The 13,952-nt window shown below is 42.0% G+C and overlaps 1 protein-coding gene across 9 annotated transcripts in view; it reads right to left on the bottom strand.

Moving 5' to 3' along the window:
- The window catches only part of PTPRT (protein tyrosine phosphatase receptor type T), a 446,868-nt gene that overhangs the window by 92,483 nt on the left and 340,433 nt on the right, over positions 1-13,952 (bottom strand). For all 9 annotated transcript variants that reach the window (XM_032198172.1, XM_032198173.1, XM_032198174.1 and 6 more), the window contains exon 12: positions 3,239-3,512. In XM_032198172.1, coding sequence (XP_032054063.1) covers positions 3,239-3,512 — 274 coding nt within the window. The remainder of the gene's footprint in view (positions 1-3,238; positions 3,513-13,952) is intronic.

Genomic DNA, 13,952 nt, shown 5'->3' with positions numbered 1-13,952 from the left:
TCCCTTAACTACCTGGATGGAGGGGACGGCGTGTGTGCAGGTCCTGCCAGAGGACAGCAAGGCCAGTTGTCTGCTCCTTCTGTGTCCCCTCATGTACTAACTGCTCCTAACAAATAACCAGGAACTATTCGTGCTTCTCACCCACCCTGCTGCAAAGCCCGGAGTTTCTGTTTACTTTTTCTCTTTTTTTTTTTCGTCCCCCTCTTAAACTCTGACATTTTTCAGTTCAGCATCTGTCTTTCAACAGCCCAGGAGGGAAATTCACAGGATTTGGAAGAGTTTTGTACAACAAAGCAGAAAACTACTTTGGTCCACACATGCTCTATTCAGACCCTTGTCTGGAAGCAACACCATGCTGACCACGTTTCATGCAACTGTCCACAGAATTCAGCAAGTTACAGCTATCTTATTCAGGCTCTCAAAAAAACGAGTAAACACCGCACAAGAGAAGGCAGGAAAGCTCGTGATCTGATTTTGCAGCAATTTGCTACACTTGTTTTGCATCCAGCTGTTAATTATGTTCCTTTCAATGCAACAATCATGGCTAATGGCTACAGAGCAGACAAGAACACCAAATGAGCACAACCCTCCACGTATGGAGGAGATGAAACAATGCAGAATTCCTGTAACACCACTACCTCCTCCTAATCAAGCTTTTTGACCAAACACAGAATGTTTCCTCACATTAAGCTCCCCCTGGAACCCTACATTTCCAAAGGAAGACGTTACGGTTCACTGCACGAAGACTTCTCATTGCAAGTTCCAGGTGGGGAAAGAAGTTTCTTCATTCCAGGACTGTCAGTGATTAATGAAACTATACAACAACCTAATTAAAAATCGAGTGGCAATGTTCTATTAAGTTTTTCATGTGCAAGGGAACATAAGGCTGTATTTTAATTGTGCTAAATTGTCACTATCTCAGATATTTTGCAGATGTGCAAAAAAGAAAAAAAAAAAAAAAAGCCTTATTGAAGCCACAGATTTTGGTAGGCTTGATGGCTTGATGAAGACTACAGTCAAAATAGCTCAGGTTGTTGAGCTAATTGAACACCCAGAAACTCTTAAATACATCATATACTTGTAAACAGCTCTGGGAATGAAAGCAAACTTATTATTTCTGGCTGCAAAACCTTGTATGCAAATCAGGCCCAAGTGTTTGAAATGTGGGCCTTAAGGATTCTGCCAGGAGAAATGAGGTTCCACTCATCTGCAGACTCAGACTGCACTCTGGGACAATTCATCTCTATTTTTCCCAGTACCTCTGCACTTCGAGGACACGTACCCATATACTGCACTAATATGAATTAGTAACACAAGAGACAATTGCTTGCTCAGCTGTGTATGGGTTTGTCTTGCTCAACTTTGTATGTAACACAATTGCTTGCTCAACTGTGTATGGGTTTGCTGTACTTCTTATCCATACCCTCACAAGCTATTAATTGCTGCATAGACTTAATTACTTAAGCCTAAAAGGTCCTTTACAGCCTTATGTTCCTATCTGAACAGCCCAAGGAAGCCACACTTTTCTGAGTCCTTATGACCTTGTACATACAGTGTGGTGCAACCTGTCAGCTACAGAGCTCCAGAAAAAGCAGGAGCTGCACATTATTGCTGCCTTAATCCAGAATGCCAAGGGAAGCCTACATTTCCATTCATATTACCCAGTTATGGCATATTATATTGTACTTGAGCAAATAAAGGGTTTTTTTCCTTCCCTGGGGATCCATTCACTAGCAATTAACTATCACATAAGGGGGAACTAACTAGACACAGAGAGACATGTACATATATTTCACAATTTCCTTTATAAAGGCAAATCCAAAATTGAATTAATTGAGTAGTGCTGAATGGAAACCGTACCAACTAGAAGGGAAACCAAGGTGAAAAACAGCACAGTATTGAAGAGATTTGTGCTTGTCAGCCACACAGCAGAAACTCTGCAGGAGAATAGTGATAAATGGAGGCAGTAAAACAGCAAGATATGTTGTGAGCACTCATTGGCATTGCTAGCCTGCTAAACAACGCACAGTTCTCTGTGATGTGTGGCTGTCTTTTGGGCATAAAAGACACTATCCCAAGTCGAGATCAAAGCCTACACCATTCACCTTTGACTGACTTCTCTAATTTTGTTCTTTCAGAGGTGATGTCTTAGAGAATTTACCCAGGTAAAAACTGGATTCATGAATGCACTGGCAAATGTGCTAATGACACAGTCGGCAGCCCAACGTCCTGACGACAGGTTAATGCTGCCTCTTCAGAAGGCTGGAGTGTCAATTTGTAGCATGTATGTGATAACAAAAACCGATTAGGGGAGTCAAAGGGGAGGAAGGAGAATGACTGGACTGGATCTGGCCTGTACACTGTTAGCAGAGCAGACCTGCAGCAGGGGAGTTAAAAGAGAAGGTCACAAACTACTTTAGGCTGGAATAAAAGAATTTAAGTGGGAAAAGAGCCCTTCAGTTTTCCTATGACTGTACTTGTTGGGCATGATGTGTGTGGCATTTGAGTCTGAGAACAGAGCAGACTGTTTCCAAGGCCAGGCTGGATGGGGCTGGGGGCAGCGCTGGATGGGCTTTAAGGTCCCTTCCAAGCCAAACCATTCTGTGATCCTATAAAGTCTCCATTTTTAACTTCATATCACAGAATAAGTATATGTAAAAATATAGTCAAGGATATCCCAAGGGACTAAGAAAAGACATGTGCATAGTTCCCTCTGCAGTGCAACTTACATTTCACTCAAGCTGAAAATCTCAACCATAACTGCAAAATTACGGTGCAACCAAACACAGGCTACAAGGTAATCCAACTTCATAGCTTTTGGGTAGTTCTCGTTTCTCGTTTGGGTAGTTCTTCGATTTTTCTTGAAAAATCACAAGCACGGTGAGTTGATGATTGCCAGGATGAAGTAGTTATGTTTTTTCATAAGGACAATAGCTCCTACTCTAACATTAATGCAATTGCAAGGAAAAAAAAAATCTAAACAATTCACTTCATAAACCAGGTGCCCTTTTCATCGCCTGGCTCCCCTACAGGTTTCTCATTGCATCTAGGCATCACAGAGAGGCTTGAATTAAGGACGGCACATGAATGAATGAAGCATATTTAATTTTCATCAAATTTCTGCAAAAGGGTGGTAATGAGGATTTAAACTGGCATCTGATGGAGAGGGAAGGAGAAAGGTGGGGAGGGTAGAGGTAACCATTTGTACAGATCCAGATTCATTTTTTTCTGCACTTACTCCATTTGCCTTGCTTAGAGCCTGGAAGTATATGCTGTAGCTCTTCAGGGGAGAAAGCGGGGCGTTCCAGTAGCCATTGTAGGTCTTGTTGTCGCCCACCGTGAACGGCTGCGTGACGGGCAGGTTGATGGGCTTCAGCTCGGCTGCAAAGTAGTGCGGGGAGTCCAGACTGGAAGCGTTCTTGTAGCTGACGGGGACAGAGAAGCATTCAATGATGTCCGCAGCTCTCCGGGCTTTCTGCAGCTTCTCCTCCTTGACAACAAGCTGGTAGACACTAAGAGAGCAGGGGGAGAGAGGAAGGTGAGATTAGAGCCCTGTGAGCCGTAGGTATCAAGGTTTCCAACAACAAAAGCAAATGGGAAAGCAACAAAAACTCAGCTAGGGCATGACAGCAAACAGCTCTTGGCACCCCGTAACAGGGGCAGCTGCTGTTATGTGGGCATGGTGCTGGTTCACTTGCTCTGTTGATTTAGTGAAAGTCAGAAAAGACTTCAATCACGTCACACTTCGGGAAAAGGAGTAACTACCACAACATCCAGTCAACAGCAAACTTTTAATGTGCTGAATATTAGAAAGCAGATTGTCTCCTTTCCAGCTACCAGGTTGAAATGGGAATTGTTGGCTTGGGCCAAAAGGTGACTGCATTGGAGGGGGGCATCCACAAGTGGCAATGTCCACAGGTTGTCAGCTCCCTTTTGAAACAATTTCAGTGTGCAAGAACCATTTCAGACAAACAAAAAAGTGTCCCATAACTTCTAAGACTTCTATTTCTGGCTCTGCCTCACATCTCTTTTTGAGATATAGCCTGGAATAAGAAGTTCTCTAACAGTAATTCCTGGTGTGCAAGTCTCCTCCTACATCACTAAAAGGCTGGTTTATATAGCAGCTTATATGAGCAGGTGGCTTCATCTCTCTTCCAATTCACTTTTGTTTCAGGAAACAACAGCAGCTCTTGATATTCTTTCCAGCTCTATGAAATGTTAATACTTTTCGATTTCTGCTAAGCCTTTGGTCTGTATGATACGTAATAGCAATCTTGTCATTTCTAGCTTACTCCTGCAGGCTCAAGGAGGTTGCATTCAAATGCACTCTGCTTTTTCCGCAGACAGTTAACAAAGCCCTTTACTTCAGTGCTGCTACAGCTGAGGCAGGTTTACTGTCTGCTTAACACCTCTCAGCCCTTTGACAAAGAAAGATAGCGCCGCAGTCATTTTACTTTTTGTCAGGGTATTCACATACACAGCCCTCACCTGTCTGTGTCAGACTGGTCCTTTGTTTAGCTGGACAGGGGAGATCGATTAAAAGATTGGAAACAGCCAGCAGCGGATCCCTGTCCCTGCTTTAACAGGCTCATTGTTGTGGGAAGATTGGTGTGAAAAATTCCTAGCATAGTAATGGCTCACCAGTGCTTCTGTGGGAAGCAAAGTTCTGGCACCTTCAGCAAGCATGAGGGAAACAAAACCTTGTTCGTGGTTTCGAACCCACTATTATTTCAGGACTGCGGGTATCTGGCACGCTCACTGCTCACAATGAGGAGGTCAGCGAATCATTTGGCAAGCTCGCAGCAAAGCAGGCTCCCACTGCTAGACACGAAAGCAAATAATCTTTACAAATATCACCAATTTATGAATCGCTTACAATTTAAACTGTCCTCGTGTAGGCTGCTTAGGATGCTATTAATGTTCGCTAATGCAGCAGGAGCACCCACCAGCCGTACAGACTGCAGTCTTTACTGATGCCCTGTCAGTGCTTTGGAAGACTTTCCTCAATCCTGCTGTTATAGGAAGTCTTAATAAAATATTTTAAACCTTCTCTGGTGTTTATTTGTTGATTTCTAAAATGATAATCAGGTTTCTCAGCAACACTATGTATCCTCATCGAGGGTGTAGTAGGAGCTGTAAGAAAAAGCCTGTTTAACTTAAACCTAAACCTTAGCAATAGGAACTTGTAGTTTGCCGTTTTGGACACCGTTTACTAAGGGGCTACCTGCAGATTCATATTCTGACGCTTCACTTTGGCAATAGTAATCTACATTGCTGCCAAACAAAAGGAAGCTTTTTTTTTTTTTCCTGACAAAAACATGCAAAATTGTGGCAGACCTTCCTATTGGTATTTGCCACATACCTTCTTACCTAAGAAGCAGTTGTCTTCTGCTGTATACAATCATAAAAGTCTGTCTTTGCCAGTTATAGAAGAAGTTTTCTGTGTAATACACAGGCGTATATAAATCATCATATAAACATAATAAAATCTCCTTTGAGCCTAGACATGGGCCAAGGGTCCCCTCTTCCTACCTCCCCATCCCTGCAGTGTCCAAAGGACAGCCTCGTTCTCTTTGTTACCCCCCTTGCACGTGGTGAGCCCACAAACCTCTCTCTTTTAGAAGGGGAAGCTCCCAGGGACATTAGTAGCCAGACAAATGAACTCCTTCCATAATCAGAGAACTTGCTCATCTTTGAAGACATTCTCGGTTTCACCCTTGACTGTTCCCATACCTACTCCACTATTACATGCGGTTTTTATCATGAGCAACAGCTTTGATGCACACCGAACCTAATAACAAATACTCTTTTGCCTCTATTCGTTCACATTTTAGCTTTCCTACTTAGCCATTAATGCATATTTCTTCCTTTCATGAGGACAACTCACCCTTTTAATGACCTGAAATTTTACTTCTTATTTTTAATGTTTTTTTTTTTTTTCTTTTGGAATCTTTTCAGATGTCTCTGGAAGCATAACAGCACGTTCATGAGCATTCAACTGAAATGTAATAGATATCCCATTTGTGTTCACGTTAAAACACCATTAATCTCCTGCTCGAATACTGCCTTCTTTTCCTGTGAAACAAGTATTTGAGCCAGCATTGCCGTCATTATTCCCTCTGTCTAAAAAACTACTCTCTGGTGAAACAGAATGAGTTACTGATTGCATTACTTTGCATTTTTTTCCCCTGTGCCCTAGGTCACACCACCTGATACAGCACTCGTACCTCTGTGCCCTACCTGCTTGACTCAGTGACCATCATCCTTCAGCCTCACTCTTCTCAGGCTCTCCGTTATCTGTAGTGGTCAATTGGGCTCTCCCAAAGGTCAAGTGGCCAAAAGAGAGGCCACTCTCAAAGATTCAAAGATTACTCTGCACTGAAGATACTCTGGGAAATTGTTTCTTTACCAAATGGTTACTCTGCGTCTCATTTTTTGATCCAGATATTTTGATCCAGTCCCTCCACAACTGCAGGATTCACAATTCAACCCTAGCTAGTAAACAGACAAGCACAGTTTTTGTTTTGCTTTTCTGCCATATTTTTGTTTTCCAGGTTATGTTTTTTTCCTCGTGTCTTTTTTTTTTTTTTCTTTTTTTTTTTTTTTTTTTTTAACCTAGGAGCAGAATTTTCCTGAACTGCCTTCAGGACATTTCCAGGTATCAGCTTCTCTGCATTAAACAGCGAGCTGCTGTAAGGCACATCGAGGGGTTATGTGCCTGCTACCAGCAGCACTAAGGTTCCCTCCTGCTTGCCTTTCCATGGGAACAAAAAGCCAATGATCCTACAACCAAACAACATTCCTGTGGGAATTCTGGGTAGCAAGCATGATGGCCAAACCATGTGCATTACCACAATAATTCCTAAAAGAGCAAAAGTAATTCAACTTTGCTCAGCAGATGATAACTTTCCGTGATAGATCGTGACCCCTAAGATTGCAGCCAAGCTCTAACTCAAAATAAACTCCGTAAGTATGATCTGCCCTTTTGGTCTGCAAAAGCACTTCAGCTGCAGACCCATTTCTGTTTCGATGCCGAGCAGGGTCAACCATTTGCAGCTTGTTACGACCGACAATTTTGCAATACACAGCATTGTGATTACAAGCAAGAAAAGAGGAGTACTTCTCCAAAAAGGAGTGCTAGATGGAAGGCAAAAAGGGGGCAATGGAAATACTGCGGAGATATCCAAACTATTCTATTAGCTCTTATTCTGGCTACCAGGTAGGCAGTAACATAGATCTCCTGGGGCTCTCCTCCTCTCAAGCTTCAAAGCTACTGCTTCCAGCCAGAATCAGCTAACACTGCTTTCATAGCAGGAATCAATACATCAGTTGAAAATGCCCAGCTGGATAAAAGAAAGTTTCACTGTCATACATTGAAATTATATTAAAAGAGACAACAAAAGCAGAGCATTAAAACTAGCAATACCACATAACAACTTCAGTACCAATAAACTGGAAGCAGGCACCGTTAAACTTACTATTTCATTTTAATTTTTAATATTCAGGCGCATTTGCAAACACTGCAATCAAAGGCACACATCTGCATGCTGCAGGGGAACAGAAGCAGGGGTCTTGCCTTCCTAGCGCTAAGCTACTCCAAACCACCTCACTGCAAACAAGCAACACTGTTATCCTCATAAATGGCAAGAAAAGAATGGTTTCCAGATATCCATAGCTTTGCTCTCGAGAGAAAACTCTCTAGGGATTCTCAAATCCGGGCCGCTAATCGAATGCCTGACTTCCTGAACGGCTGGAGAGCTCACTGCCCTGTTGTGCAGCTGCACACACTTATTAGAAAAGGAGGCCAAAACTGACTTCCCTGATAAATCTCACAGGTTTTATATAGATAAAACCACATTACTTTAATAGAAGCTTTTTAAAGTTTTTGACAGCTCCATTCTAAATCACTGATAAAAGCACCAGCCATAATGGTCGCCACAGCACAAATGTTGTCTGCAGAGGAAGAAAATGTGCTCTTATCATCATCTACGAGGTAATCTCTTAAATTTTGAGTTCTCTATTCAGTGTAGAAGCACAAGTGTGGATAATCAACATTCCAAATCACAGCCCCGTCTCTGTGCTACTGAGAGATCTCTGAGCTCTGTTAGACTTCGCTTTCCCCTGCCCTTTTCTTTTTGTGCTGCTTGCAGCACAATTTGAGGATGGTCTGAGGAAGCAATTGTCCAGAAATCTAACCGTGGATTTAAACCAGACTCAAGTTTTGGATGTATGATGCACATGAATGCTGGAGGAAAAGCTGTATCAGAGCTTTCCATAAAGTATTTGACATCTGGTCTGCGCTCTTCGGTATCCTAGCATGTTAGTTAATTAATGATAATTAATACCATTTCTTCCTAATATTACAGTGACCTCTTCACCTGACTTATTAACGCTTTAAAGAAACAATGCTTCAGCAGTTAAGCACTTCATGTGGACCCATTTTTGTATTGAATTTTCTTAAATTTAAAAGAGTTAATATTTTTTTCATTTAATTTTAATATTTAACACACAAACACATTACCAGCTGTATATTATTTCCTACAGTATTTTCTCCTGGGGAACAAAAACAAGTGGCAATTAGTACAGCCTGATTTTGCAATGCATTTTTCGCAGATGATTGTGAGCAAGCATTGTAGTTCGCCCCACAGAGAGCAGGGACTTCTCATTTTTAGTTCAAATGAATGCAGTATTTTCAGGATAACCGTCTGACAGGCTACAGGAAATAAGACAGCACCAAACGGTAGTGGTTTCCTTATTAATAGTTATGTTAATTCAAAGATGAAGGACATAAAAGGGCAAATGAATGGGGCAAGTCTTTTCCATCCTAATAGCTGTGCCAGCTCAGACTGAAGGCACACAGCAGCCCACGTGGAGCTATACATTGCATTTCCCTTGTGGCACCTCTTCTGTAGAATTAGCACACGCAGCACTTCTGAAAAGGTTACCCAAACACATGAAAATCAACCCCAAATACTGTCTGACCAATCTGTGAGACTTAACGCTGCACAGAGATGAGCAAAAAGAGTGCATACAAACAGGGGCAAAGGCGTGATAATTAGAAGGGCCAACAGCCAATCCAGCTTCTTTCCTCCAATTCACGATGGAAGTTTTTTTAAGATTCATACTCTTAAGACCACGGGAGTATTCTCAGCATACTGGTTCACACCCTCGGTGCATTTCACACAGAAACCCCAGACACTATGGGCTGATTTCCCGCTGTGGAGGCCTCCCAACCCACAGGAGGCAAAGATAACGCCGGGCTGACCAGACACGAGGCCTCGCTGGAAACACTCCCTGAAATCCCCCCTTGGACCAACTTCCTTGCGTGACATTTAAACATGGCAGTCCTGATCCCAAAAAGCCAAACTTTCATTTTTAGATTGACAGTTATGGCAAAGCACCCACGCTACAGGTACTCATGTTAGCTTCTTTCCTTATCATTTAACTTAATGCTCTAGTAAATTTGGTTGAACCAATTTAAGTTCAGTGCCTTTATTCTGTCAGCAAGGAGCCATCTCCCAGGATAATACTGGGATGAGAGGGTTGATGTGGTGCCTGAGCCTCCATTTAGCACTTCGGTTAACTATTGTATGTGCATATGCTTACTTTATGGCCAAGTTGATTTCAGTGATGCAAACTGAGATGGAAAGGTAGCATCAACATCTTTATTTTTGGTTTCTTAAAGGTACCTATTAAGAACCTGAATTCTGCCACAAAGGCAGCAAGAAGCAAGATTGCACCACCCACAAAAAGGAGAGCTCATTGCAGTCACACACAGAAAACAAAGGTTCTGGGGAAACTGAGTGATTCTGTGAGCCAGAAACACTTCAGTATCCAGGCATACGTTTTCTCCTAATGGGAAATGTGATGAAATATAATAGGGATGGAAAATAGAAATATCATTTAAAAATCTATCCGTTCTCCATAGAGCTCACTCTAAAACAGGTAAAATTAAATAGTAAATGAGACCCTTCTTAAAGTATGCCCCCAGCCTTCCCATGAACTTGCGCAGAAGGGATTGTATAATAAATTCAACCAAAAACCACAAAGTCTAAAAAAGACTTATAGAACATAAGTGATTTTCTAATAAAATTTACAAGAACTGGATGTGTAACAGTCATAAAGCCAGCTGCTGAGTCCCACTGCTCTGAACATACTCCGCACCTACAGCTCCACGTTCCTTTGGGTATAAGGGTGAACATCTCCTCAGCAGCCTTCTCCCACAGCCTTGTAATCAAATGCTCAGGAATTAGAATTGACTCTGCAGACAGTTTCTAGGTTCAAACAAGTGCCAATATACGCCTGGGAATCGAGTTACCTGCTTCATACGTTCCAAAATTTCACCCTTAATATCTTCTGTGCACCTTTAATCAGAAGCTCTGAAACTAATCTACAAAACATAATGAACTGGGTTTCATAGCCATCTAGGATGTACATACAGGGACCCAATACACTGTTCTCCAATTTTCTCTCTATTTAGGGGCTGATTCTAACCCATTAAAATCAATTAAAGATTGCTACAATTTCCAAACGGCTTTGAAACAGCTCCACGCGGAACACAATATGCTGAAGTTAAGATTAGCTTTCAATAAACATTTTTATGCAAAAAATATGAAATAAAGATTTCCTGCAATGTCATCTCCTGCAATATACTTGGCTATTTCAAAGATTCCAAAACTAGTCCATTATGAATATTGGGCTGCACTGCCATCAATATAATCATTAAAAAAAATCAGCTTCTTGGCATCTGCAAGAAGGCATTCACAAAAATAAAGCTCATAATAGTGATGCTACTTGAGGAAATAGTCTCTCATATTGCAGTTATTACACGAGATCCTTCATTTTGAAGTTATTTTTGCGTGCTCTTTTAACACTCATTTAAATTAAACAACTCTTCTACTATATTCTCTGAAGTTGAAGAACACCAGGAAAACATCAGAATTCAGCCACATTAAAAAAAAAAAAAAAAAGGTAATTACTGACATTGCTATGGGGGGGAGGGGGGGGGGAAGAGGCTGAGATAGAGCCAGTAGTAATGCAATCCATTTAATCAAGAAGTCTGATAAGAGTCTCTTATTCACTCTCATATTCAGCTCAGCAGTCTAGATTTACTAGCCTTCTAAGGCATGTTTTACCCTGAAATTCATGAAACACAGGGTGGTGATTTCACACTTGGCTAACACTATGGTATTCTATCACTCCAAGCTTAGTTAAATTTCTATGGTGACTGAAATGGACGCTAGAAAAAAGTAAGAAAGTTTAAAGTCTGAGCCTATCTCTGCATGCTCTGTGTAAAGAGAAGAGCCATGCTCCCATGTTGTCCCCAAACAGAATATGCGATGTGACAGCTACCTGTGGGAGTAAGCGCACCGAGCGTCCTGCCCAGTGTCACACAGCATCAGGGGCACGTAAACAAATCCCCATATCCCTGTCCAATCTTCCACCCACCAGACAGCATGTCCTTTCTTATGCAGTTTGGAGTTTCCAGCCTGAACTCACGCTAATCCTAAACAGTCTTCAAAAGAAAGGCAAAATCAAAGACATGCTACTTCTGTGCATCCCCGGAGATGCGACCTGCAGAGATGGAGCAGCAGCAGTGCTAGGGAAGAGAGGTGACCTGGAGACAGCCTCTCTCTTAAAAGTGTACCCCACAAAAGGGGCAACGCCTCATCGATCTTCCAAAACCTAAGCACATACAATGATGCTCTACATAAACAGCTCTGTTGTGTGTCTGTATATATCTACATATATATATATATAGATACATATACATATGTGTGTACACACATTAAAATTAGTGATTTCAACCTCATAATGTTCTACTCACCATTACTTCTAACAGTGACTAAAATCCTTTTGAGGAAGGACAAATATATAAAGAAATCTAAAACCAGAAATATTTCCCTGCAGTTGTGAGCAGGTCTAATAATCACAGCAGTACCTGTGCATGGCAAACAAATGTGGTAGCACGCACAAAACGTAAACGCTTGTCAAGAAGACAACTGTATTGAGAGTCAGTATTTACAGACTAAAAGAAGGATTTGCGTGCTTAAAAGCTCATTTTTTCCAGCTATAACATTTGGTCTCATAAAGATGCTAACCATACTCACAATATTGCCTTCTTTCCATCCCCAGACCACCAGAACACTGCAGCTGCATCTATTTACCTGAATTATATATGCATCACTCTTTTAAATGCCTTAAATTCTCTCAGTTTAACCTTCCTGGAAATCATAGTAATAAAAAAGTAAAAAATAATAAAGAACCAGAGGGCATTTCAAAGCTCTGTGTTCCATTATCTCCACCATCTCCATAAACCTGACCTGGCTTGCAACACAGATTAGACATAATAGCTGCTGTTCCCCCGTGGAGCAGGCCCAGTCCCTATCTCTCCAGTTCAATGTTATTTTGTGCTGGCAGATTAAAGATAATGAGTGCAGACAGATATGGCTTTCGCTGCAACAGGAGCTAATGTGAGTGGCTTTGGAGGTGTTTTTTCCCTCCTGAACCACCTGCCATCTGTTTGATCTGGAGAAAAAAAAACACACACAACCCTTTTGTGTTAATGTCGCTTAGCATTAAACAGGCATCGCTGACTGAGGTCTTACCATCCTCAGTGATCGCTCTGTTCTGAGACAAGAAGATAGCTGCAAGGACAAGAAGAGCCAAGGCAGTTCTTGAGCAGCCTGTGGGATAAGGCTCGGAGGTGGCCGTCCCTTCCCGGGACTACCCGGCGCGTTCTGCCATGTCCTTCAGAAAGGTGCTGGCTTGGACAAGGGATGGGTTATATTTGCACATGTTCTCAGTCAGAATGAGACTGGGCCATTTCCAATGGCTTCCATGAAATTAGGCCAATTTCCACACAGAAACAATCCAGGGTGCGTTTTGAAGTTTTTTACAGAGCCACAGTTACTAGACTACATAGGGAAAACTGATACATAAGAATCCAAAATACTTTTTTTTTTTTTTTTTTTAACAGAACAATAGCATTTATTTATTTGTTTATTGGCCTAAAAGGCTAAGAAAAACACAAACAAGGAGAACTCTCTCTGCTTCTAACCTCAGGAGAAGCTTCATTACTAGGTAAGGCCAACGCGGTCAGCTAACAGCCTACTGGCAGTCAGATCATCAACATACAATAGAAAAGATGAGGTCTCCTAGGAAGCAATAACACACATTTCCAGCATCTGAAAGCTGCAGGAATACCAGCCAAATTCTTTCTGCCTATTCTGGACACTTTGTGCTTTTCGGAAAGTGCAAAATGATCATGCTTCTGCCACTTGGGGAGGTCATAAGTGGCACCTTCGCTTCATCTGCCCTGATCACAAGTAAATTGAGAATGGAAAAAGGGGGAAATGGAAGGGCTGAGGGTAAGGGCTTCTCTGCAGCAGCTCGCAGCTGGCCTGTTGTCATTTGTAGACACCTTTGTGAATTCCCATCAGAGTAGGAACGGGGCAAATTTAAACAACAGGAGGTTGTATCTGATAAAGACACGTTTCACCAAATCCCTTCAAAGCTAAGCATATTTTTGATGCAACAGAAAACATGAAATACGGGGTGCACCCTTTGGGAGGAAAAAAAAAAATACACCTAACTGGCATCAACATCAGCTCCTGCAATTACTTTGGAATCTGCCAAGGTGGGTACCGAGGGAAGTCAGCATCGCTTTCTCGTCTGTTTTGCTGCTTGACCTTTCCAGCAGAAATACTGCTCTCCTCCTCTCCCTTCACCTTCCTCGTCTGCGCCGTGACTACTTTTAATTAAACCAGTCCTATTTCCCCTTCCTTCTGCACAGTAAGCAAATCTCGCACCATCTCCTAGCTCTGCCTTTTGCTTTGGAAAAGCGCTGTGCAAGGGGAACTGAAATTACAGAGAGGCAGAACAGCATCATGGCTGCAGAGGTTTGCTCTTCTGAATTGTCTGGCTGCATTTATGATAATCCCTTCATTCCA

Source organism: Aythya fuligula, chromosome 16, assembly GCF_009819795.1.
Source record: "Aythya fuligula isolate bAytFul2 chromosome 16, bAytFul2.pri, whole genome shotgun sequence".
NCBI lineage: Eukaryota > Metazoa > Chordata > Aves > Anseriformes > Anatidae > Aythya > Aythya fuligula.
The sequence above is the reverse complement of the archived record's forward strand: the minus strand, read 5'-3'. Positions and strand labels throughout refer to the sequence as shown.